At 36.7% G+C, this 26,961-nt stretch overlaps 3 protein-coding genes and 1 pseudogene across 3 annotated transcripts; 2 read left to right on the top strand and 2 right to left on the bottom strand.

Moving 5' to 3' along the window:
* Positions 1-2,843: 2,843 nt before the first annotated feature.
* LOC137809121 (uncharacterized) lies at positions 2,844-3,368 on the bottom strand. The gene has a single exon (XM_068610260.1). It carries the CDS (start codon positions 3,366-3,368, stop codon positions 2,844-2,846), a length of 525 nt encoding a protein of 174 aa, XP_068466361.1.
* Positions 3,369-3,599: 231 nt separating this feature from the next.
* On the bottom strand, positions 3,600-4,377 carry LOC137809120 (uncharacterized). Its single transcript, XM_068610259.1, has 2 exons — positions 4,125-4,377; positions 3,600-3,982 (listed from the first exon to the last, which is right to left on the bottom strand). The coding sequence occupies exons 1-2, from the start codon at positions 4,375-4,377 to the stop codon at positions 3,600-3,602; spliced, it is 636 nt and encodes a 211-aa protein (XP_068466360.1).
* Positions 4,378-5,992: 1,615 nt separating this feature from the next.
* LOC137810826 (serine carboxypeptidase-like 50) lies at positions 5,993-7,531 on the top strand. Its single transcript, XM_068612287.1, has one exon. The coding sequence runs from the start codon at positions 6,053-6,055 to the stop codon at positions 7,394-7,396; it is 1,344 nt and encodes a 447-aa protein (XP_068468388.1). The 5' UTR covers positions 5,993-6,052; the 3' UTR covers positions 7,397-7,531.
* Positions 7,532-22,832: 15,301 nt separating this feature from the next.
* Positions 22,833-25,711, top strand: LOC137809119 (geraniol 8-hydroxylase-like; annotated as a pseudogene).
* The last annotated feature ends 1,250 nt before the right edge of the window (positions 25,712-26,961 follow it).

The following is a 26,961-nucleotide window of genomic DNA, read 5'->3' as shown; positions in this document are numbered from 1 at the left end:
CTGTCCACCTTCCCTTTGCGATGCCTAGCCTTTTCTTCAACTTGGTCAGTATGATCTTGTTTGCGGATTCGACTTGCCAGTTAGTCTGCGGATGTTCTACTTAACTTATTTTATGCCGATTGTTGAGGTTGCTGTAGAACTCGACAAGCTTTCGGTCCGTGAACTGTCTTCCATTATTGGTGATGATAGTATGCGCGAAATGCTGAATCTGCAAACTATGTCTTTCCAAACAAAGCTTTGAACCCGTCAAATCGTGATTTTCGCGAGGGGTTTCGCCTCAATCCACTTAGTGAAATAATTCATTACCACCAACAAGAATTTTCTTTGCCCAGTAGCTGGTAGGAAAGGTCTTACTATATCCATCCCCCATAAGGAAAATGTCCATGGAGAATTGATATTTTGTAGGTCATGAGGGTGGAGGTATAAAAGCGGACCATGCTCTTGGAAATTTTTCCACCGCTTCACAAAATCAACACAATTAACTCTCAGGGAGGGCCAATAATAGTTGGCTCTGAGTACTCTCGTAGTCATTGTTCGCACTCCCGAATGTAAGTCGTAGACATCATGGTGTAGCTCCTTCCAAATATACTTGGCCTTAGCTTTAGGTACACATCTAAGCAATGGAGTTGAGAAACCTCTTTTATATAGGCTATAACCTACTAAGGCAAAACGAGAAGCCTTCTTCGCAATCGCGAAGTCACGACATTCCATCATGGGCTCCCGGTCTTCTAACACACCCTTGTTCTCAGAAATCCAATCTGCTCCTTCTTTCTTTGCCGTCATGCATTCTTCGATGGCAAGTGATGGAGTAGACAAATTTTGTTGCAGGCCTTTCTGTTTGCTACTGGCCAATTTTGACAGGATGTCAGCTTGAGAGTTATCTTCTCGTTTTATGTCATGTATGGTGACACTTTCAAATCCTGCCATGATGTCGACCACTCGATGATAATACTTCAGGAGCAAAGGATCCTTCACTTGATACTCCCCGCTAATGTGACCGACTATTAGTTGTGAGCCTGTCTTGCATTCGACCTTCTGGACCCCCATATCTTTAGCTAGTAACAACCTGGCTATGAGGGCTTCGTACTCAACTTGATTGTTTGACGCTTTGAAATCAAAGTGTAAAGACTGTTTTATCTGGAGACTTCTCGACCCTTCGAGAAAAACTTCTGCTCCTCCTTTGCCTTTGTTGGAAGACCCGTCAACATACAAAATCCATGGTGCTTCCGACTCTAGGTTGTCCTGCACCTCCGAGGTAAAATCGGCCAAGCACTGTGACTTGATAAGCCCTCTCGCCTCATACTTAATGCCAAACTCTGACAACTTTACTGATCAACCTATCATTCTTCCTGCCAACTCGGGTTTTCGCAACACCTTACTAATGGGTCAGTCAATTCGCAAGATAATTTTGGTACTTTGAAAATATGGTTGGAGCTTTCAGGACGCGTGGATGAGGGCTAGAGCTACTTTCTCAATCATTTGATATCTGGTCTCAACATCTTGTAATACTCGGCTTACAAAATAAATTGGCTTTTGGCAGCTGTGCCTTGAACAATTGCGACACTCACAGATTTCGGCGATGCGACAAGGTATACCAGTAAGGGAAGTCCTAGGATAGGTTTGCTTAACACGGGAGGTTAGGATAACGTTTTCTTGATAGCTTTGAACGCTTATGCGCATCTTTCATTCCACGAAAACCTTTCGGCTATCTTCATAAGCCTCAGAATTGGATTTATCTTATCCACTAGCCTTGGCATAAACTTGGACAACGATGTCAACCTTCCTACTAACGTTGGACCTCCTTCAGGTTATTCGAACTCATCATGATTTTCAAGGCTTGGCATTTATTTGGGTTTGCTTCAATTCCTCGACTAGTCAACATGAAGCCCTGAAACTTGCCACCCTCTACACCGAACACATATTTCTCCGGATTAAGTCGCATATCGTACTGCCTAAGCTGACCAAAGATCTCGGCTAGGTCGATTGCATGCTATTCGGTGTTGTCGGATTTTACAATCATGTCATCGACATATACCTCCATTGTTTTCCCAATTTGTTCCCGAAACATCCGATTCATCAACCTTTGGTGGTTGCTCCTGCATTCTTCAATCCGAAGGGCATAACTTCATAACAAAAGTTAGCCCTTTCGGTTAGGAAAGTTGTCTTCTCCCGGTCTGCTAGATTCATAAGTACTTGATTATATCCAAAATACGCGTCAATAAAGCTCAATACTTTGTGACTGGCAACTCCGTCCATCAGTCGGTCAATACTAGGCAACGGGTACGAATCCTTAGAGCAAACCTTATTAAGATCAGTGTAGTCGGTACACATCTGTCACTTCCCATTGTTCTTCTGGACCAACACTATATTTGCCAACCAAGTGGTGTAATGTATTTCCCAAATAAACCAGGCATCCAGGAGCTTGTGCACTTCTTGTTCTGCAATCAACCTCTTATATTCTCCCATTCTTCTCTTCTTTTGGGCTATCGACTTTTCCTCCTTGCAAATTGTGAGCTTGTGGGAGATAATTCTAGGATCTATGACTGATATGTCGGTTGTCGTCCAAGCAAATAAATCAGAATTTCTAGCCAATATGGCAGTGATTATACCCTTCTCTTCTTCATTCAAGGTTGAACCAATACGAGTATCTTGCCCCGGTTGACCCATCTGCCACGAGACAGTCTCTTCCCTCGGCTCCACGCGAGGCTCATCATTCGGCCTGGGGTCCAGGTCATTCATGATGATAACCTGATGAACTTCTAGCTTTCGACTTGGTGTCGGCAGGGGGATTCTCAAACTTGCGGTATAACATTCTCTTGCAGTCCTTTGATGTGAATGGAGGGTCACGACCTCCATACCTCAGCTTCCACTGTTAGCGGGAATTTCATGACAAGGTGAGGAGTTGAGACTATGGCTCCTAGCTTGTTGAGGATTGGCCTTCCTATAAGGATGTTGTAGGATGTTTCTGCATCCACTAGCAAGTATCTGATCCTAATTATTTTACAAAAATCATTGTCTTTGTCAAACTTAGTATCAAGATCAATGTACCCTCGAGTATCTACTCTTTCACCCACGAATCCGACTATTTTCTCGTTAAACGGCTCCACGACATCCTGGGACAAAGCCATTTTCTTAAATGTTTTCCAGTAAAGAATGTCAATAAAGCTTCCTTGATCTATCAACATTTTTATGACCACAAAGTTGGCCACTTTGATGGTTACCACCATCGGATCATCGTGTTTCGGATCGATAGTTCTGAAGTCAGCATCCTTGAGGAGGATAAGTGGCATACTCCTTCTTCCTCTTTTATGAATGGAATATACCGAGTTAATAGCTCGAAGATGTCTCTTCCAAGATGAGGAAGTCATCCCTCCTCCAACAAAGTCACATGCGATGGTGTTTATCACAACACGCACAGGTGCGACATCTCGATGATTTCGTCCTTTTCTTCTCTCTGGGCCATCCCTTCCACTCCTCTCATCACAACAGTCTCGTGCTCTCCCTTCGTCGACTCTCGACCTTCTGTCCTCTTGATTGTTTTGAACGAAACGACGGAGGTGGCCAACATGCACCAACTCCTCGGTTTTATCATTTAGGGCCTAACTATCCTCCGTTGTACCAAAATTACGGTAAGAGTGATCGAGCTTCTTCTGATCCGCATTTGGCGAAGTAGTTGCTCTCTTTGGTACCGTTATGAGGTCAGCGTTAAGGGCCTCCTCCGGGATTCTCGACCTGTCGACAGTCAGAAGAGTGTAACGAGTGAAACATGGTGACTTAGGAAAGTCTCTCGGCCTTCCGAATGGCATCGATCTGCCCTTGTCAACCTTCTTTTTGGATTCTTCTGGTGCCCGAGCTTTGGCACGAAATTCCCTCAATTCTTCCAACTGCATGAACTTGGTAGCCCTATGCCGCAACTCATTCAAATTCGTTGTCAGCCGCATGCAAAGGTTGTCGGAGAAAGGACCAGGCTTGAGTGCAGTCACTGTGATGCATGACTACCTCAGGACTTAGGTTGCATATATTCAACGCCACCTTGCCAAACCTATCCAAGAAGGTTCGCTAGGATTTCGTCTTCTCTTGCCGAATATTTACCAAAACGATGGATGTGAGGTGGTGTGGACTACTTGTAGTGAACTGAGCTCCAAACTTTGCCACCAAAGTATCAAAACAATCAATAGAGTGTGCTGACAAGCGAGTGAACCAACTTAAAGTTGCTCCTTTAAGATAGGTGGGGAATACTCGACATAATAGTGCATCTTTCGCAGTGTACAAACTAACTTGTGTTAGGTATGTGTCCACATGCTCATCCGAGTCGGTAGTTCCATCATACTTGTCAAGTGTTGGGTTTTTCCAAGTACTCGGCAAGGGCACCTCCATGATAGCTTCCACAAAAGGACTCCTCTAAGGTGTCGTTCCCAAGGTGTTGGTTGATACCGACCGAGTATTCTCTTGATAAGAACTCCCGGCCTCCTCAGTTCTCGGATGGGTGTTTTTGGTTAGGGGACGCTCCCCTTCTATAATCTCTTGGACTGCTGGACCTCCATTAAGTTTCTGCTTCATTCGAGCATTTTCCCTCTTCAATGCCATTATCTCTTCTTCATTCTTCCTTTTCATCCCTTGGATTTCTTCCTCGTTTTTCTTCTTCAACATCTCCATCTCCTTCTTCATTTGTAAAATCAACACCATTGGGTCAGGTTGGCTAGTCTCTCCTGCTTGCGAATTCCTGTCATTGCTTGTCATGTTCCTTGTTGTTACCATGTGGACACTTTAAAGGGTTTCTTCCCAGCCCCACGGTGGGCGCCAAAATGTTCTTACAAGGTTGGGTTCCTCCTAGAGTACCTCTTTCTGTCTTCATTTTCTCGTCTTCATGACCTCTAGGTACAATGGTCTTCTGTCAGTTCTTCCTTTCATCGAGATGAGTGGGCAGGGGAGGGGGGGACCTGCAAAGCACTCCAACGACTAAGTTATTCCGAGTACAAGGTGCAGGTGAGTTGAGAGTGAAAAATTACTTTTGACGCTGGGTCTCCTATGATATTTATACTTTTTGGATGGATCTTAGTTGTTGTGAGCCTGTTCGTGGGTCCAACAGAGGACCAAATCATGTCTTAATTATGGTTTACGACAAATCCTGACTTAATTATAGGTTTACGGATTGTGCAGAATTTAAAAGAGTCATTTCAGCCTTTTCGACCATTCGGCCTCCTCAATCTTCTTGATTGTCTGGTAGTACAATTGTAGTCGTCAAAGCTTGCAAGTTTCCATTTGTTCTCCTCTATCTTCATAAAAATGTCAGCATCCCACCCAGAAAATACAATACAAAAAATTGAAAAAAATCCTTTGTTGGGTTAATTTGGTAACTTTATTTCTTCATGGTTAACATAGGAAGCAGCGGCTTCAACAGCTGTATGAGACACGACGATGACGGCAGCGGGAGACGATTCACTCGCTGCCTCCTCATCTTCCGATAATGCCTATCCTTCCGCCATCACGACCATACCATAGAAACGGTTTCACATCTACATCGGCTTCTTGATCTAGGAAAATCAAAACCAGAAAAATAAAAAAACAGAGTAAAAAGAAAAAAAACAATGAATCGATTAAACTAACATTATGAGGAGAAAGTCCTGAAAAAATAGTTTTTAAAACAAAACAAGTTTAGAAACTACTCTCAGAATTCCTTACTTAAAAATGACATAATACCAAAATAAAATAATAAAATTAAATACAGTATAAAAATAAAATAAGAAAAAAATTATGGACATAAAAAAATACTCATGAGAATTAAATAATAGATTTTTAAAAAAAGTATGTACTTTAAATTTAAATAAACTAGTGAATTATTACATAGTAATGCGTAATGCCTATCATGAATTTTTTTTAAAAAAAAAACTAGTCGAATAAAAAAAATAAAAGTGAGTAGTGACTTTTGAGGGCTACGATAGGTGCACAACTCTCACTTTATATAATTTTATTAAATAATTGAATTAAGTATTTTAATATCTAAGCCATTCATAGCTATCATCATTCACAAGCTCACACGGTCAAAACTAACATGGCTTCAAGAGTCTCCTTCACCCTTTTCTTCTTCTGCTTCTCTTTCTTTCACTTCCCACTCTTTTCATCACAATCAAGCTATTCATTCCCCAAAGAAGCCCACCCCAGCAGGTCTGGTTACCTTCCAGTCAACCCTGCTTCTGCTTCTGCAATTTTCTACGCCTTCTATGAAGCCCAAAACTCCACTCTGCATCTCTCCCAAACCCCACTTCTCATTTGGCTCCAAGGTGGCCCTGGCTGCTCCTCCATGCTTGCCAACTTCTATGAGCTTGGACCCTGGCGAGTCACCCAATCCCTCACCCTTCAACGCAACCCTGCTTCTTGGAACAGAATTTTTGGCCTTCTTTTTCTTGATAATCCCATTGGATCTGGCTTCAGTGTCGCCTCAACCCCACAAGAGATCCCAAAAGATCAAAACGCCGTTGCCAAACACCTCTTCGCTGCTATAACCAACTTTCTTCAACTGGACCCTCTTTTCAAGCATCGCCCTATTTATATTACTGGAGAAAGCTATGCTGGGAAGTATGTGCCTGCAATTGGGTACTATATATTGAAGAAAAATGATAAGTTGGAGGCTTCCGAAAGAGTGAATCTGGGTGGTGTAGCCATTGGGGATGGGTTAACTGACCCCGAAACTCAAGTTGCGTCTCATGCAGTGAATGCTTATTATGCTGGATTGATCAATGAGAGGCAGAAGAAAGAGTTGGAAAAAGTTCAATTGGAAGCAGTTGCGTTGACCCAAATGAGGAATTGGAGTGAAGCAACAGATGCGAGAAACAAGGTGTTGGGGATGTTGCAAGAGATGACAGGGTTGGCTACTTTGTATGACTATACAAGGAAGAGACCGTACGAGGATGATTTGGTGGAAGGATTGTTGAACATAGGGGAGGTGAAGAAGGCCCTTGGGGTGAATGAATCGTTTGTGTATGAGATATGTAGTGATGTTGTTGGGGAGGCATTGCATGATGATGTGATGAAAAGTGTGAAAGATATGGTGGAATACTTGGTGAGGAGGAGCAGGGTGTTGTTGTATGAAGGTTTGTATGATTTGAGGGATGGTGTGGTTCAAACAGAGGTGTGGGTGAAGACAATGAAATGGGAAGGGATAGAGAAGTTTCTGAATGCTGAAAGGAAGATATGGAAGGTGAATGGAGAGCTTGCTGGTTATGTACAGAATTGGAAGTCTCTCACCAATGTTGTGGTTTTGGGAGCTGGTCATCTTCTGCCAACAGATCAGCCTCTTAACTCTCAAACTATGATAGAAGATTGGGTTCTCCAAACGGGTTTCTTTGAAAACTTTTATAAGGCAAATGTATCAACTAAGTCTATACTTGTTGAGTAGCCATTGAGATTAATCATTGCTTAAATTAAACTCTTCATTGTATAACTGATTTCCCTAGTTAAGCAATCAGTGAAAAATGTACTCTTTCTTTAACTGTTATCTCTCTTCACAATAAATCATGGATATTTTATTTTATTTTATTTTTTCATTTCTATTTTTATTTTATAATATAAACATATTAAGAAATGAATTTTAAGTATAATTTAACTTTAGGTTAACAACTTCAACCCATGCATGAGACTATGTATTTATGGGTTGCATGATAACGGTCCGATACTGAATGATACAATAGGTCAACTTTCGTTAGGATGTTTATCACAGTAAATCATGAAATTTTATTTTATTTTTTCATTTCTATTTCTATTTTATGGTATAAACATATTAAGAATTAAACTTTAAATGTAAGTCAGCCTTAGGTCTCGACCTTGTGCGTGAGACTATATATTTATGGAGGGTATGATAACGGTCGAATAGCAGATAAAACAATAGACCCAACGAACTCTCATTGAAATAGACTTGAAATGACTATGATACCATCTTGAGAAGTGGACTTTAAGCTTAACCTAACTCAACCTTATAATGATTATAAGTTGAGGTTTGCACCTTTATAAAATATTTTTTCATTTCTAATCCACTGAGTTACTCAACAAAACACGAGTTAGTTAAATTATAATTAACAAACAATAATTAATATATTTTTAGATTTTGAAAACATCACGTAAACAGAGGAAGGAAAAATGCATCGGTTAATTGAAGTATTGTTATCTTTTGGTTTCACGAATTCGATTTAATTTGTTAATATAAGGAAATTATTTCGTTATATATATTGGACAAGAAGTAGTATTTAGACTTATTATAAGAAAAATATAATTATTCTCTTTGAAATTAGGTTTAATAAAATTATTAATGTTGTTTTACAAAAAATATATACTAAACTTTGTCATTAACATCATAATATATAATATCCAATTATTTAATTATAATTATTACTTTATTATGGACAAAATAATATATTTAAATAAATATATATTAAAATATGAATATAATTATATTTAAGTTAATATATAATTAACATCTATTTTTAAATAAAATAAGATAATTAAGTATTACTTTATTAAAAAAAATAACCTTATTTATTAAAATAAAAAATTATAAATTTATTTAAAAATATATAAATATATAAATGTTATTAAAATTATAAGAAAAATAAATATTTATTTTAAAATTATAAAAATATGAGTAATATTTAACATAATTTATAATGAGATAATTAATTAATTTTTTAATTAAATTATAAAAAAGGCATGTTTTTTTAAATAAAATTGAAAAAAAAAACAAATGTTATTTTGGACTCTTTAAATGGATCCATCACATATGTAACCCTATAATTAAACTTCTTCTCAATATTCCTCAAAGACTTATATTTGTGGATATTTAAAATTGAAGCAGTTATTTTCCTGATAGTTAATATTGAAGCAATTATTTTCGTGATATCTCTCTAAAGATGCAAGAATAGGATCCTATATATTCTCACTTCTTTTTTGTTTTCATGATTTCTTGGTAAGTCCAGACTTAATTGATTTCTTAGGACTTTTTTTTTGCTTCATGTTGATAAAAGACACTCAAGGCTCAATCGCATTTTCCTTTCTTTTCATCCTAGATTCCTCAATCTTTCATGACACTCACGACACTGTCGCATCTCCAGGTAGAGTGAACTGCGTTTTGTAGCTGCACAAGACGCGTTATGACGGAAGTGGAGGAGCGTTGAGGGATTTTTTGGAGAGGCACGAGGGTTTTCGGAAGTCGAGGAGGATGCTGGTGGAGGAAGAAGGGTTGCGATGTTTGGGAGTTTGTTATTATTCTTTCATTCTTTGATGCAGATAATATTTGCTAGCCCAAAATTTAGTTGGTGAAAGTTGTATCAATACATAATGAGCAATATTGTCTCTTGTTATTTGTTTTTTTTAGCAATTTTTACATCTTTGTTTTATTTATTATTATTATTATTTAAGTTGAAATTCTTTCGTTCCACAAGTCATTGAGATTGAAATGAAATGAATTCAATTATTTTTTATTTGTGTCCCTGTACTCTCTATGCAATTCCTTCTCTTATTTGCTATGTTTTTTTTTCTCGAATCTACAAGAACATCATTACAAGGCAAAAGTTTTTGGTTTTTTTTTTCCCACTGTACTGGTCTTCTCTTGATACTGAGAATGATTCAATTAACGCATTTAAAATGTTAAAATTAGGACAAAATGACTATGTTATTTATTGCTTACTTTCAATACTTACTTCCACTCTCTGAAATCTTTATTTTCGTTTAATCTCCTCCTCTATTAACATTTCAAATGTTCCATTAAGTTGTATTAATAATTAAAATCAATTAATAAATTAAAGTCAATTAATAAATAATTAGCACATAAAAATTGACATTAAAATGATATTAATTATTAATTATAAATTAATAATATTGACAACTAATTTAATAAATGTCTAATACATTTGTGATAACTTGTTATTGTGACTATTACAAAAAAAATATAGTGACAATTAATTTATCACTATTGTCTTATATACTTGTGATATTTTATTGTTGTCACTATAACATTAAATTATTAGTGATAAGTATTATTGTCATTGTTGAACCAAGTGGTGTTCAAGTTTTGAAGAATCCAAATCCTTTGAAGGATGTTGAAACCTTGGTTGTGCTTGATGTTGTTGTGCTGGTTTAGCTTAGTTCTGGGGTAGTTTATATGTTGTAATCCACCCTTTGATTAAATCTAAAGTATTAGCATTCTCAATCTTTGTGAAAGTAAAATGTTTTCAAACTAAGTTAAAACAACCGATTGTTTTATCGAAACAACCGATTGTTTGTACTTAGGTGTTTTGAGAAAAAAATTGAAAACTGTTTTTAAAATAGTTGAACTGTTAAGTACCAAAACAACCGATTGATTCGAGGAAACAACCGATTGTTTGTTTTGGGACCATAACAGAAAAACTGTTTTCTGTTTGACTGAGCTTTAAATGATTTAACTGTTTACGCTCCAGTCATTAAATGCTTTGACCAATCTTTTAATGCAATTTAAGAGTTTGTTAAGATTTGATAACAAACTACATCTTTGAATATATTCAGAAAAACAGATTTGAGATTTAAGAATCTTTGACAAAGTTTTTTCTAAGAGTTTGTTTTTGAGTTTTTCAAAGAGCTGAGATTGCTAAGAGTTTGTGATTGATCAAAGTGTATGGAATAGGATTCTGCTTGTATTGATTTCAGATTATCTTCTGAAACAAGTGTAATCCTTGTACTCTGTTGAACAAGTATTCGTTTCTGTGTTTGCTGAGATTGGTTGTGTGTTCTTGAGGGGATCAAGATCAGCAATCTTAGTGTTGGTGTGTTGACCAAGGAGAGTGTGTTTCTTGAGGTGTTCAAGGTCATTCTCTTGGTTGTTGTGTAAATGATCAAGTGGTGATTGCTTAGTGGATTTCCTCAGGGTTTCTGAGAAGACTGGATGTAGCTCTGGTTTGGAGTGAACCAGTATAAACAACTGTGTACAATTTCTCTATCCCTATCTCTTTAAATTCAGTTTTGTCAATTAATAACTGGTATAAACAACCGATTGTTTCGGTAAAACAACCGATTGTTTTCCAGTATTGTGCTTTTGCTTTATGTTTTGAAAAACTGAATTCTTAGTCAAGGTTTTCTTGAAGTATTTTCATTCTAGGCTTAAAAGTTTACGAAAATCTTTCTTAAACAATTCACCCCCCCCCCCTCTCGTTTAAGGCCATATATTCTAACAATTGGCATCAAGAGCTTGGTTCTTGAAAGTTATTCAAGTTGATCAAAAATCTTTTTTCTATGGCTGGAAAACTATCTTTTGAGGAAGGTGCTTCAGTCTACAAACCACCTTTATTCTGTGGATTGAATTATAAGTTTTGGGAAGCAAGAATGAAAATCTTTATTGAATCTATTGATCAAAGAATTTGGGATTCAATTGAGAATGGTCCTTACATTCCAAAGTTCAAAAAGGATAATTCTTTCATTGCAAAACCTTTGTCCAAATGGAAAAATGATGAATGTAAGATGGCCCAGCTTGATCGATCTGCTCAAAACATTATAGCTTATGCACTAGATACTAATGAATTTTTCAGGATATCAAAGTTCAAAACTGCTAAGGAAATGTGGGAGACACTCAAGGCTACTCATGAACCAAAGGAAGCAATGACAAAGAGTCAAGCAAGAAGGAAAAGAAGGCAAAATAAGAAAAGCCTCAATCTTTGCTTCATGGCCAGAAAGGAGGATGACTCAAGTAGTGTAAGTTCATCAAACTCTTCAAACTCTGAAAATTATGGTCAATTGCTTCAAACCTTTCAAGAAACGCATGAAGAAGCCAACCGATTGGCTCTCTTGAACAATCGGTTAAAAGAAAAGAACAGCTGGCTTGAAAACAGAGTAAAGACACTGGAAGAGGATTTAGAACATTCAAAAACAGATTTTGAAAATCTGGAAATCATTTACAAAAACTCCTCTTGCAAGTGTGATACTCTAATTTGTGAAAATTGCGAAAATCTTGAAAAGAAAGTTCATTATCTTGTTAAAATAGTGGATAAGCTTTCTAAAGGCCAATCCAATTTTGAGAGTGTTCTAGCATCTCAAAACTGTGTTTTTGGAAAATCTGGATTAGGTTTTAATCCACAAAATAAACAAGATAGATTTTCAAAATCATTTTCGAAAATGCCAGAAAAACAATCGATTGGATCATCGAAACAACCGATTGTTACATGCTTCTATTGCATGAAAAGAGGTCATTCTGTGAGGTTCTGTAAAATCAAAAAACATGCAGTTCCTAAAGGGCTTATGAAGTGGATTCCTAAGGGAAATAAAGCTTTAATTGATAAGTATAAACCAGATGGACCCACATTCATAAGGGGACCAAATCTTTGTACTTGAAAATATCTTTTGTAGGAAATCTTGGAGGAGAGCAAGCAACTATGGTACTTAGATAGTGGATGCTCCAAGCATATGACTGGGGACAAATCAAAGTTCATAAGTATCTCCTTTAAGCAAGAGGGTCATGTCACATATGGAGACAACAACAAAGGAAGAATCCTTGGGAGAGGATCCATAGGAGATGAAAACATCTTGGTAATCCATGATGTGCTCTTTGTTGAAGGCCTAAAGCATAATCTGTTGAGCATTAGCCAACTTTGTGACAAGGGATATCAAGTGATGTTCAAGTCAAACACATGTGAAATCTGTCTACCCAACACCAAAGAGGTAATGTTGGTAGGTAAGAGAGTTAAAAATGTGTATCTTCTAGATATCTCTTCACCATGTTCAATTGGGTGTCTTTTATCCAAGCAAGATGAATCTTGGCTTTGGCATCGAAGAATTGCTCATATTCACATGAATCATTTGAACAAGCTAATCTCAAAGGATCTTGTGATTGGGCTGCCAAAACTCAAGTTTGAGAGGGATCACATTTGTGAAGCATACCAAAAAGGGAAACAAGTGAAAAGTTCTTTCAAAAATAAAAATGTTGTTTCTTCTTTGAGACCTCTTGAACTTCTTCACATGGATCTCTTTGGACCCTCAAGAACTATGAGTCTTGGTGGAAATTATTATGCTCTTGTTATTGTTGATGATTTCTCTAGGTACACTTGGACTCTTTTCTTGGAATCAAAGAGTGATGCCTTTGCTGCTTTCAAAAAGCTAGCAAGAAGACTACAAAACACAAAGAACAGCAACATAGGTTCTATAAGGAGTGATCATGGAGGAGAATTTCAAAATGAGAAGTTTAGCAAATTCTGTGAGAAGTTGGGAATTCTGCACAATTTCTCTGCTCCAAGAACACCACAGCAAAATGGAGTTGTAGAGAGGAAGAACAGGTCTCTTGAAGAGCTTGCAAGGACAATGCTTAGTGAATAATCACTTCCTAAGTATTTCTGGGTAGATGCAGTGAGCACCTCTTGTTATGTGATGAATAGGGTGCTTATAAGCCCCATTTTGAAGAAAACTCCATATGAACTTTTCGAAGGAAGCCCAACATCAGTCACCTCAAAGTGTTTGGCTGCAGCTGTTTCGTTCTCAACAATGGAAAGGAAAGCTTGGGAAAGTTTGATGAGAATGCGGACCTTGGTATCTTCATTGGTTATTCACTCACAAGTCATGCATATAGAGTCTACAACAAGAGGTTGATAACTGTAGAAGAATCAGTTCACGTTGTCTTTGATGAGGTAGATCGCAGAATCAATCAAATCCCAAAGACCAGTGCTGAAGAAGATGAACAAAGCATCAGTTTGGAGAAGCTGGAAATCTGTGCAGAAAAACAACCGGTTGATTCGCAGAAACAATCGATTGAAATTCTGCAACAGAGTGAGCTGCCCAAGGAGTGGAGGATTCCTAGAGATCTGTCAGTGGATAACATCATAGGGCAGATAAAGGAAGGTGTCTCCACACGTAGCTCCATCTCAAACTTCTGCAGGCACACAACTTTTGTCTCTCAAATTGAACCTAAGTCAATTGAGGAAGCTCTCAAGGATGAGAAGTGGGTTGAAGCTATGCATGAAGAGCTAAATCAGTTTGAAAGGAATGAGGTATGGTTTCTTGTCCCTAAAACTAATGAAATGAATATTATAGGATCGAAATGGGTTTTTAGGAACAAGCTAGATGAGGATGGTGTGATCACAAGGAACAAGGCAAGGCTAGTTGCGAAAGGCTACAATCAAGAAGAGGGCATAAATTACGGTGAAACCTTTGCTCCTGTTGCTAGATTGGAGGATGTGAGGCTGCTGCTGGCTTTTGCGTGTATGAGTGGTTTTAAACTCTTCCAAATGGATGTCAAGAGTGCCTTCTTGAATGGCTACATCAATGAGGAAGTCTATGTAGATCAACCACTAGGCTTTGAAGATCATAAGTATCCCAACCATGTCTTCAAGTTGAAGAAAGCTTTGTATGGACTGAAGCAAGCTCCAAGAAAGTGGTATGAGAGGCTTAGCAACTTCCTGCTATCTCATGGATATGAAAGGGGAATGGTAGACAAGACTCTCTTCATCAAGAAGTCAAATGCAGAAAAAATTCTTGTGCAAATCTATGTTGATGATATCATCTTTGGTGCTACACAAGATAGATTGTGTGAAGAATTTGTGGCTGCAATGAAAGGTGAGTTTGAAATGTCTATGATGGGAGAACTATCTTTCTTTCTTGGATTGCAGGTTAAGCAAACAAAGGATGGGATCTTCTTAAGTCAATCAAAGTATTGCAAGGAGATTCTCAAGAAATTTGAAATGGAGAGTTGCATAGAAGCAAGCACTCCAATGCCATCAAGCTGCTACATGGATGCTGATGCTGCTGGAAAGAGTGTAGATCAAACAAAATACAGAGGTTTGATTGGATCTTTGCTTTATCTAACAGCTAGTAGGACGGACATCATGTTTGCGGTGTGTCTATGTGCAAGATATCAAGCAAATCCTAAAGAGTCACACTTCAAAGCTGCAAAAAGAATTCTGAAATATCTCAAAGGAACATCATCTGTAGGATTATGGTATCCTTCTCACTCCCCAATACATTTAATTGGTTATTCAAATTCTGACTTTGCAGGTTGCAAGCTAGATAGAAAGAGCACAAGTGGCACTTGCCACCTTCTTGGCTCAAGTCTAATCTCGTGGCATAGCAAGAAGCAAACATGTGTTGCTCTCTCTACTGTTGAGGCTGAATATATAGTTGTTGGTACCTGCTGTGCACAGATTCTATGGCTCAAACAACAACTAGCAGATTTTGGTTTACAAATCAGGATCATGTACAAAATGGGAACTGTGAAGTGAAGTTTGTGGAGACCAAACTGCAGTTAGCTGACATCTTCACAAAGCCTTTACCAAAAGAGAGGTTTTTCTTCTTAAGAAATGAGTTAGGTATCCTTGATCCTAATAATCTCTCCTAAATCTGTTCTTGATACATGCTAAAGTCTATTTGTGAAGACAAATAGGGGGAGAATTAAATGGTTCTTGTATATCTTTATCTGATATTGTATAAAATGTTAAAATCTCTGATATGAAAGTGTTTTCTGCTGCTGATAGAAACAACCGATTGTTTCGTGTAAACAACCGATTGTTTATCATGTTTTATGCTTTGAATGAGTAATAAACTGTCTTGCTGCTGTAAGAAGCTTTGGACAGTATAAATGCTATTTTTTGCAGGAATTGCTTCAGATTTAATCAGATCAAACACAAGCACCAGGGATTTGTCTTCATCAAATAGGGGGAGATTGTTGAACCAAGTGGTGTTCAAGTTTTGAAGAATCCAAATCCTTTGAAGGATGTTGAAACCTTGGTTGTGCTTAATGTTGTTCTGTTGGTTTAGCTTAGTTCTGGGGTAGTTTATATGTTGTAATCCACCCTTTGATTAAATCTAAAGTATTAGCATTCTCAATCTTTGTGAAAGTAAAATGTTTTCAAACTAAGTTAAAACAACCGATTGTTTTATCGAAACAACCGATTGTTTTTACTTAGGTGTTTTGAGAAAAAGATTGAAAACTGTTTTTAAAATGGTTGAACTGTTAAGTACCAAAACAACCGATTGATTCGAGGAAACAACCGATTGTTTGTTTTGGGACCATAACAGAAAAATTGTTTTCTGTTTGACTGAGCTTTAAATGATTTAACTGTTTACGCTCCAGACATTAAATGCTTTGACCAATCTTTTAATGCAATTTAAGAGTTTGTTAAGATTTGATAACAAACTACATCTTTGAATATATTCAGAAAAACAGATTTGAGATTTAAGAATCTTTGACAAAGTTTTTCCTAAGAGTTTGTTTTTGAGTTTTTCAAAGAGCTGAGATTGCTATGAGTTTGTGATTGATCAAAGTGTATGGAATAGAATTCTGCTTGTATTGATTTCAGATTATCTTCTGTAACAAGTGTAATCCTTGTACTCTGTTGAACAAGTATTCGTTTCTGTGTTTGCTGAGATTGGTTGTGTGTTCTTGAGGGGATCAAGATCAGCAATCTTAGTGTTGGTGTGTTGACCAAGGAGAGTGTGTTTCTTGAGGTGTTCAAGGTCATTCTCTTGGTTGTTGTGTAAGTGATCAAGTGGTGATTGCTTAGTGGATTTCCTCAGGGTTTCTGAGAAGACTGGATGTAGCTCTGGTTTGGAGTGAACCAGTATAAACAACTGTGTACAATTTCTCTATCCCTATCTCTTTAAATTCAGTTTTGTCAATTAATAACTGGTATAAACAACCAATTGTTTCGGTAAAACAACCGATTGTTTTTCCAGTATTGTGCTTTTGCTTTATGTTTTGAAAAACTGAATTCTTAGTCAAGGTTTTCTTGAAGTATTTTCATTCTAGGCTTAAAAGTTTACAAAAAATTTTCTTAAACAATTCACCCCCCTCTCGTTTAAGGCCATATATTTAATAGTCATAATAGAGCTTAGTTTTAGTGACATTTAAAATAATTGTCACAAGTATAATAGTGACAAGAGCACTAGGGACAATGTAATTATTGTCACAAGATATTAATAGTGACATATTTATAAGTTTTAGTGATGAATGTTCATATCACTAAAAGTATTTTTTCTTGTAGTGAATAAAGTTGTGTAATAGAAATGAAGGAAAAGGATGGAAGAAGAAAGCTTATGGTGTGAATTGAGAAGGGACACGCCACTTGGAGTATGGTTTCGTTCAGGATGAGTGTAGAGGGTTGTCACTTGAGAGCTCTCAAACTCACTCAAGATAAGACATATTGCTAGAACAAACAATCCTCACACAATTTGTACAGATTTTTCCTTATTCTATAAATTTCAACATGAAAATACATGGAGTAAGGCACCCTATTTATAGGAATGGGTGCCTTGGAAAACAATATGAGCAAGGATAGGATGGTAAATATGTGAGGGGGCTTCCTTTAGGGTTTGACTAAGTCAAAACCACACCTTAGGCCACTTCTTCTAAAAATTAGGTAAAAAAACAAACTAAAATGATAGTTACACCCCCTATTAAGCTAAAGGCACGTATTCTAGCCTATCTTGCTATCTGAACCCCTAAAGTTAGCCCAATTTATTTACAACTTGTTTTATTCTTAAGAAAACCAGAAGGAAGAACATTTGATGTTCTAGTCTTTGCCCATTTCTTCTTCTGGTGAGGTCTGCTAGATCCTTGGTGGGGTTTTCACTTGAAAGTTGAGATCACTTCTCATAGTGTGAATGGTAATTTGAGTCCTTTGGTCATCTCCTTGTTGACTTGGATTGTATTATAACTGAATGCAAATTTCTACAATATCTCTCACAACAATGTGGGAATCAATTACAATCAATGCACAAATTTGAAGAAAATTGGAAACAATATATTTGGAAGAGAAGAAAGAATAAAATTAGAGACTATTTGGGAATGAAGATATATGTTTAATGATTTGGAATAGGAAAGAAAACATTTGATAATTGTAAAACATTATCATAAGGCAGATTTTTAATCTGATTTTGTGCAAGGAAAAGAAGATTATAAAAGATACGTCAGAGGAAGAAAGAAGCAACTTTTTTGGCTCGCATTTCATAGGAGCAAACACATTTTAGACCTAGTTTTCTTTTCTTCTTTATAATACTTTTGTTGTGCCTCCGCATGGAAGGCTAAACCTTTTTGGTTGATTCCTTTGTAATTTCTCATTGAGTTCTGAAGTTTTGATCAATAAAATTTTCATTTTTTTGTTCTCTATAGCATTTGTTTTAATATTCTAATATCCTGGAAAACTGATTTTTGTGAGAGGTTGTACTTGAACACATGATTGGGGTCTTCCTTATCTTAAACTTTGATTTCTTAGTTAGTTTGCACTGTTCTAAGTAATTTCTTGGGCGCATGATTCAATAGAAATGAGATAAGCATTTCCATGAAGTATACTCATGAAACAAAGTGGGTACTGATTAACCCAGTAAACGCATGTTTTACTGGTGAGTTTCAAGTTGAATCAAATTGACACATGTTCAATCAGGTTTAGCTCTATTTGAGGATTAAGAAAGGAATAATCTTTAGAGAACCTATGAGGAATTCATTGGTGGAAGAACTTGAGAGTCAACTTGCATTCTTTACTGTTTTAAATAATCATTTATATTTTCTTGCTTAACAATCACGACCCCTTTTTCTTTATTGTTATTGCTAATCCTCATTGTTTGCAGATAAGTTTTGAATTTTTTTCATTGGACTCACTATTCGATTTGTTGGAAGACGTGCGAGTATAGTCTAGCTCGACAAGAGGAACTGCTTAACTTGACAATAGAGTTTCACTTATTAGTTAGGAGGAGATTTTTCCCCCAGTGTATCTCGAAAGCAAAAAAAATAGAACTCATTCGAGAGAGCTTGGTGGTCTTAAGAATGGTTCGGGTCTCTACCTGCTCGAGCATTCAGATACTTGATCTGCACAATAAAAAAACAGGACTAACTTTTTTTTTGTTTATCATAGGAAGACCATCTTTTGCTATCATCACCTCTTACTTGGGGTCTTTTGATCACTTCTATACTATCATCTCTCTAGCGTTAGACAGATCTATGCTGGAATAATTTTAATTTCACAACAAAGCGACAGCTATCATTGGGTCAAGTCATGTGGATCCACATCAAGCTGAGTAAGATATGACCCACGTCGGGTTGAGTCAGGTTGGCCTTAGATCAGGTTGAATTGAGTGTCAAGTCCACATCAAGCCAAATTAAGATCGATTCACGTCAAGTTGACCCTAAGTTAGATGATAAGTGTTAGATTTTAGTAATATTTGATATTAAAATACAGGTACTGATGGATATTAATTGATAAAATAACTACAATATAACTCCTAATTTATGAATTTAAACCTTTTTAAATATTTTGTGATATAATTTGAATAAAAACGATTTTTTCCCAAAATTGTGTAAATATCAGGATTCTAGAGATGAATGGAGATGAAATAGCAAAAGGAGAATAGACAAAGCTAAAAAAAGGAAAGCTAGAACGCTCCATCACTCGCATAAGCCAGAAGCTCCCAGAGGATCTTGCCCAAGTGAGCCCAATCTCGCCCAGGCGAGATCACTCCAGTGATGTTGGACCTAATTTTGTCTAACTTGCCCAAGCGAGAAGTCACTTAGCCCAAGCCTAACTAGGTTAAATATGAGGCGTGAGGCACAACCCTATACATCATTAATTGGATTGAAGAATCATTTGGGAGAATATAAGGTGTTAGAAACCCTAGAGGAGGCAACCGTTAAGGAGAAACATTTTGGATCTTCTTTTATTGTTTTCCATGCTTGTAATGGCCAACATGAGTGACTAATTCTACCCTTTGGGATTGGGAATAATTTGTTCAAACTCTTATGTATTGAAGTGATATTTAAATATAATATTTTGTTCTTGATTGATGATTGGTATTGTCATTTTATTTGTAATGCTTATTTACCATGATCAATATCCTTAGATTTGACTGGAAAGTACTTCTAAGTTTCTAACCCAAATGATAATGCTTAACATATTTGAATGCTAGGAATAGAATTGAAATGTTAATTACTATCAACATCTAATCATAATGATAAGAAGATTTTATAAATATTCGAGGAATCGATATTTAGGAATCTCTCTTAAAATTTTATATGTGAGAAATCGATATATATGATTTTTATATGTGCATCAACATCAATCAAATGATAGAATATTACCATGTTATTCAAACTACAAAAGAGTAAGAAGGATAAACCACAATCTCGATTTTACCAATTGAACCAACAAACTCTTTGACTTGCTTTCTTTTTAATTATTTCAATCATAACAAACTCCCAACAAACTTTATTATTTTGTTTTCTATTTAGTGAATCTTATACTTGATAATTCAATTGTTTCTTGTGGGTTCGATATTCATCCTTAGGGACAAATTATTACTTCTGACAACATGGTGCACTTGTCGTAAAAAGGTCATCATTAGATCAAGTCAACCGGTTACAGGTTAAGATAAGATAAGTCAAGCTGAGTTGTGTTTGGCCCATGGGTTGAGCAAGCTTTTGCCAAGTTAAGTTAAGTCAAGTGAAGTCATCCAAAGTCCGCTTAATATAGAATTGACATGGACCCACATCACGCTAAATCAGCCCAAGCCTAATTTGGACTAAGTTGACTCAGGTCCAAATTGGGGCAGACCCAAGTCAAGTCGAATCAGATTGAGACCAAGTTGAGGCAAGTTGATGAGGTCCAAAAAATGGGTCTGACCCAATTTAGGCATAGCTAGGAAAGATTCAAATTAGGTTGAGTTAGGAAAGATCCAAATCAGGCCAAGTCTACATCATATAAAATTTATCCCTAACATTCAAATATGCATTATCATTTAGCTAAGATGCTTAGAAGTACTTTCCACTCAAATCTAAGGATCAAAATCATGAATAGTTCAAGCTTTGAGAATAAATGAAAATACCACTAATGTTGGCCATTACAAGCATGGAAAGAAAGAAAGGAAGATCCATGATGTTTCTCCTTGATGGTTGCCTCCTTTGGGGTTTTCTATCTCTCTATATTCTCCCTATGATGTCTAAGGTTATGCCTCACGCCCTCTATTTAACTTAATTGAACTTGGGCTAAGTGACATCTCGATTAAGCAAGTTTGACGAGAAAAAACCCAACTTCACTGGAGTGAACTCGCTTGGGCAAGCTCTTCTAGAGTGATCTTACTTGGGCGAGCCTTAAGTTAGTTCCTTTGGAGTGATCTTGCTTGGGCAAGTTTTAGGCGAGTTTCCAATATTCCAACTTTCTCTTTTCATCTTGCCCATTTTCCTTTAGCCCTTTCAATGGCAAAGCCCACAGCCACACACAACCACATAATAAGGAGGATGAAGACCTACAGGTTGTTTATGGATTTATTTGCAAATATGAGTCTAATTGGACTTTTGTTTATTTTTCGTAGGCCAAACCAAGTGGACAACTCCAAGAAGACCTCCAACTCTTGAAAAGATAAACTAGAGCTTTGATAAAAAAAGAACACAAAAAGACTAGTAACATAAAATAATTAGACCAAATATTTAGGCTAAGTAGCATAGGTTTTTGGGCTCGTATTTGGACCAATAGTAAAATAGGCCTAGTTAGGGTTAAAAGTTTGTTCAACAAATATGTCAATAATTCTAAGAGTAGTTTTTTCACCACGGATAATTCTGCAAGATTTGTAACCAAAATTCAACATATTCTTTCTTGTAGTCATGGTTGTTTGCCTTTCACTTATTTAAGAGTGTCTATCTTTGTTGGTGCTCCATAGTGTTGATTTCTTCAACCTTTGGCTAATAAAGTCAGATTGATGCTAGCATCTTGGAAAGCTAAATCTCTTAGCATGATGGGTCGGATTCAGTTGGTCAATACTATTATTATTGGATTTCTAGCTTATAGCTTTAATATGTATAAATGGCTTGTTTCACTTCTTAAGCAAGTTGAGCAGTGGTGTCGAAATTTTATTTGGACTAGTGATATTCCGAAAAAAGGCATAACTACCGTTAATTAGGCTACGATTTGTTCTACTCTTGAGAATGGAGGTTTGTAGATTACTAACCTTCATAATGAAAATAATGCGTATCTTCTTAAGCTTGCTTGGAACTTTGCTTATAGCAACAGACCTTGGTCTTTTATCCTAAAAGCCATGGTTCTTCATCTCTTTGACCTGAAATTAAGCAGTTTTATTCTATTATACTTGAGAATACTTCTTGAACTGTTGGTAAAGGTACTTTTATTAATTTCTGGAATGATAAATGGTGTTCTTCTACTTCTTTAGTAAATATTGCAGGGTTATCTGATGGTGCTAGCATTCCAGATACAATGTCCTTGTTTTTGGACTAGATGTGATTGGAATATTCCTTTATCTTTACAGCAAATGTCTCATTTGTTTAATCATAATCATATCATAATTAGGGAGGAACATGATATTCCCAATTGGATTCTAGATGAGTCTGGTCGTTTCACTCATAAATTGGCTAGGACTTTTTTCTTGGAACCAGGAGTTCCCTGTGGTTGGGGTAAATTCATTTGGTTTTCATCTATTCTGCGTTCCAAAACTCTAGTACTCTGGAAATTTTTCATGGGAGATTTCCTAAAGATCAACATATTCAATATAAAGGTGTGCATATATGTTCTATGTGTACGCTTTGTGGAAAGCATGAGGAATCTATTCAACATTTATTTTTTGAATGTTCTCCTGTTTTGCGTATTTGAAGTTGGGTTTGACAGATTTTTCTTACTCCTCAATTCTCTAATAAGGATGATCTTCTTTCTTTTATTAAGAGTGATGGTAGTCCTTTAGTTAAATTACTTAAGCTTGTTGTGATAACTTTTTTTTTTCTATTTGGATGATATGTTGTATGATGAATTATGCTAGATTTCAGGATAAGATTTATGTTTATAGGGCAATTTCGGTAATTAAAGATTTAACTTGTCTTGTAGAAAATTTTTCTAAAGCTTCATATGTTGGATTTCAATGTCATTAAGTTTTTTGGTATTAATACTCATACTAGTAAAGTTCTTCGTCCTTTTCCTGTTAGATGGGAGTTCCCTTCATCAGACTGGGTTAAAATTAACATTGATGGGGTTGCTCGGGGATATCTTGGTCTTGTTACTTGTGGAGATATTTTCCGTGGGAGTATGAGGGAGTTTATTGGTGGGTTCTCAGTGTTTCTTGATGTTCATACTGCTTTGGTTGCTGAGTTTTATGGAGTTATATATGTTATGGAGGAAGCTCAAAGGATGGGGCTTACTAGTGTATGGCTTGAATGTGATTATGCCTTGGTTTGTGTTGCATTTACTGCTAGGACTAATATATCGTGGATGCTTTGTAATCGATGAAATACTTGTCTTAATTATTGTGGTCAAATCAGGTTTAGGTTTACTCATATTTTTTGTGAAGGGAATGCATGTGCTAATAAGTTGGTTAATTTAGAATTTATTCATAAAGAATCATTTCATTGGTACAATAGGCTTCTTTCTAGTCTGTTTTTAGAATTCTTTATGAATAGGTATAGTCTACCTATGTACCGTTTTTGTTAACATATGGGTTTTGGTCTAGTCCCCACATTTTTTTTTTGTATTTTCTTTCTTTTTTTTAATAATATTTTTTTCGTGTGATGGCAGAGGATTATTGTTGCCTAAGGTGTCAGCATAACTGAGATTTCAAGTTGCACAGTATAATGGACCAGAGGGCATAGAGCTCAATTCTCGGAGTTCGGGCATTGACGTCTGCGACAGGCAGGTCAGCTCAGCTGTTGGGTCGAGAGGTACGTGATTGGGTTCAGGTATGTGCATACTAACTCTCATTCGTGCATTGATATAATCTTTCGTATAAGGCATGGTAGGTCAACGAAAGTGTGTTAAATGGGCCTAAGGGTGCATGTAGTGCATTTGGGTTTATAAAAAGTAAAAGGTATTCTATCAGATTAAGCCCAAAGTGTGTTAGGGCTTGATAGAGTATTTGCATGCTGACACATAATAACATATGCATGGTACTATGATACACAAAGCATGTAAATGTACTTGAAAACATATTTGATCCTGGGGAACAATACCCAAGTGGGTATCCAAGTGGTTATTCTGTTAAGATTTGATACACTCCTAGGAGATAAGATTTTGCATAGCTGTGACACTGAAACGAGTTCTTCTCCCATTGAATATGTCCTTATTCGAGATAAGATTCTCGTAACAAAAGTTGTTACCGCAAGAGGTAACCTAGCGGCACTCTATAAAAGAGACTAAAGATCCTTGGTTACGGTACGTTGTTTCTAACGCTTGGCTAACACTTTACTGAGCATTAAATTAGATACTTCTTATTTATGATAGCCATGTACTGACTTGACCGTTGGAGTGCGACCGACCGTTAGGGCGCCCTCTGTCTTAACAGGAACAACATCCAGACATTAAGGAAAGCACGAGTTCCACCACGAGGCAGCCAGAGTCCGAGCTCGCCTGCAGAAGTCTACCGACGACCAAGTCAACTGGCAAGAACACACAGTGATGCTAAACATGAAAGCTTTATATATATAAAAAAAAAAAAGCATGGGCATTTTTCGTCTGGTACTTAGACAATGCGTGTATCGTCTGATATGTATAAGTTCTAGGGTGCGTCTAATGCTTCTAAACTTGTGCATCTGCCTTCCCATTCACATCCTGCAATATCTGTTGGAGCTTACAAAGAGTGGCAGTGAGTCACCATCAATGACCATGAAGGAGATCAAAGCCATCCTAATAGCATGTTTTCGAGGCCAGCCTCTCTCTAACTTGTTTAAAATTTGTAACTTGTATGATAGTTATCTTATCATTAATCCCATCTAAGGTTTTAACTTACAGTTCCAATTTTTAGCGTTGCTATCCTTTTATTATAAGAAAGTGTAGGCAAATACACGAAAATCCTAAAATCCTTAAGGATGTGGTAAAAGTTGTGTTCATGGTTTAAAATCTTGAAGGATAAATGGGGTGCAGAGCAATAGAAATGTGAGATATGAGAGGGTCAGAGAGTTTGATAGAGGATAAATAAAAATGAATACTCCTGGTGTTATTATTTCATGTTTCCACTTAGTATTTATCTTGAGTTATGAAAACATTTCCCAAGAAAACAGAGGCCTATCTGCCACTTTTAGGAGAACAAGATCATGGTAACAAGGCAGGAACACTATGCATATTGTTAGTTTAGCAAAATTTCAGAATGGACTTTGTTATCCGAGGAGTTGCTTGTATATGTAGGATATAGTGGTGGGTGGAACCGAGACCAAATCAACAACAATGGAATGGGTGGTAGCGAGGCTGTTGCAGCATCCTGAGGCAATGAAGAGAGTTCATGAAGAGATGGATACTGTAATAGGATTGGGCAAGGCAGTTGAATTAGAATCCCAATTGCCCAAATTACAGTACTTAAAAGCTGTCATAAAGGAAACACTTCGTTTGCATCCCCCTCTCCCCTTTTTGGTACCTCGTTGCCCAAAACAAACTAGCACTGTTGGTGGATATACCATTCCAAAAGGTGCACAAGTAATGTTGAACATGTGGACTATACTAAGAGACCCTCACATTTGGGAAGATGCATTAGAATTCCAACCAGAGAGGTTTCTGAGTGATGACGGCAAGTTCGATTATTGGGGCAACAGATTTGAGTATCTTCCTTTTGGATCAGGAAGAAGAATCTGCGCAGGGCTACCTCTTGCTGAGAAGATGAAAATTTTATGCTAGCTTCCTTCTTGTATTCTTTTGAGTGGAGATTACCCAATGGAACAGTGCTTGAATTTTCAGGTAAATTCGGCGTTGTGGTGAAGAAAATGAAGCCTCTAGTTCTTATTCCAAGGCTAGGGTTTAGGGTCTAGTTCTTATTCCAAGGCCTAGACTATCTAAACCAGAACTCTACTTATAACGTGATGTAACTTCTGTGCATGCATATTATAGCAGCTATAACTTGATTTATTACTATAGTTCTGCTAGTGTACAAGTAAATGAAACCACGTGTTATTCCAAAGCCTAGACTATCTAAACAAGACAATAATACTATGTTTCTTATAAAAGAATTTGCAGGAGTGTGGTGTTTCTTGTAAATGAATTTCAAGCATAGTTCTATTTATTTAAGATTTTAAATAACAGACCCTGAGTATTTACAAAATAAATTTGAGGAGTTTCTGATTGCAAAAAGAAATAATTTAGAAGTAGTAGTAGGAAATCTTGTCTAATCAAACAGCAAATTCATGTGCATTAACAGTCATAAAAAATCAACCAAAGACAGGGCATTTTAAAATTTAAAAGAAAAGAATGTTGTTGGAAATATTTTGTAATGGCGTTTGGAGGCGGATTTGTGGAGAAAAGACGTGGGAAGGAAGGAAGAAGGAGATTGGCAAAGAGATTGACCAAAGTCCAAAATCCAAGAGCCACCCACAAAGCACAAAATCCGTACTATGAAGCCATGTTTTTTATGTGAAGGGCTTCAATGGCAGGGCACCCTGTAGAGAACCTACAGGTTTTTCAGAGCCATAGTTAAACACTGCTCTCCCCATATGCCACAGCCCTCATCATCGTGAAGAAAACAAACATAAATTACAATAATTTATCTGAACACAGTATCTATGCAAAGTGGCTAAGACGGCCAAAACTAAACAAACCCTAACTGCGTTCTCTGCGGCTATCTCTATTTATAGCACATTAGGGTATGTTGTTGTAGTGCTTCAAAAGGAGGGGGACTCTCTCCTTCTGGGCTTCGACCATTTGGGCCGCAACTCAGGTTTATACTCAACTAGCCAATTTCTCCCGGCACCATATCAATTACACCATGCACCCAATTCACTATTGAAAATGACAAAAATATCCTTCATACATGACGAAAATAACCTTACACAAAAGAAGGGTGTAAACAAAAATCACTTTCAGAAAATATTTTGAATTTTAATATCTGGAACACATTTTTTAATTCTGGAAATTTTTATCTGGAATATATTTTTAATTTTATGTTTTAGATTTTTTTTTTGAAATGTATTTTCTTATTTTTGAATTTTGTTTACTATTTCGGATTTTCAAATCCGGAATAAGAATATTTTTGAAATTTTATAAAAATAATAGGGTGCAGGTCAAA

The sequence above is a fragment of the Phaseolus vulgaris genome, chromosome 2 (genome assembly GCF_000499845.2).
Source record: "Phaseolus vulgaris cultivar G19833 chromosome 2, P. vulgaris v2.0, whole genome shotgun sequence".
Taxonomy (NCBI): Eukaryota; Viridiplantae; Streptophyta; class Magnoliopsida; order Fabales; family Fabaceae; genus Phaseolus; species Phaseolus vulgaris.
Note: the sequence above shows the minus strand (reverse complement) of the source record. Positions and strands in the feature narration are given on the sequence as shown.

What these genes read in the sequence shown, in the direction of transcription:
- LOC137809121 (XM_068610260.1), bottom strand. Translation starts at nt 3,368, where the DNA reads ATGACTTCCTCATCTTGGAAGAGACATCTTCGAGCTATTAACTCGGTA.
- LOC137809120 (XM_068610259.1), bottom strand. Translation starts at nt 4,377, where the DNA reads ATGGAGGTGCCCTTGCCGAGTACTTGGAAAAACCCAACACTTGACAAG. An exon ending in TGGAGCTCAGTTCACTACAA is followed by an intron (nt 3,983 to 4,124) that starts GTAGTCCACACC and finishes CATGCATCACAG; the next exon opens with TGACTGCACTCAAGCCTGGT.
- LOC137810826 (XM_068612287.1), top strand. Translation starts at nt 6,053, where the DNA reads ATGGCTTCAAGAGTCTCCTTCACCCTTTTCTTCTTCTGCTTCTCTTTC.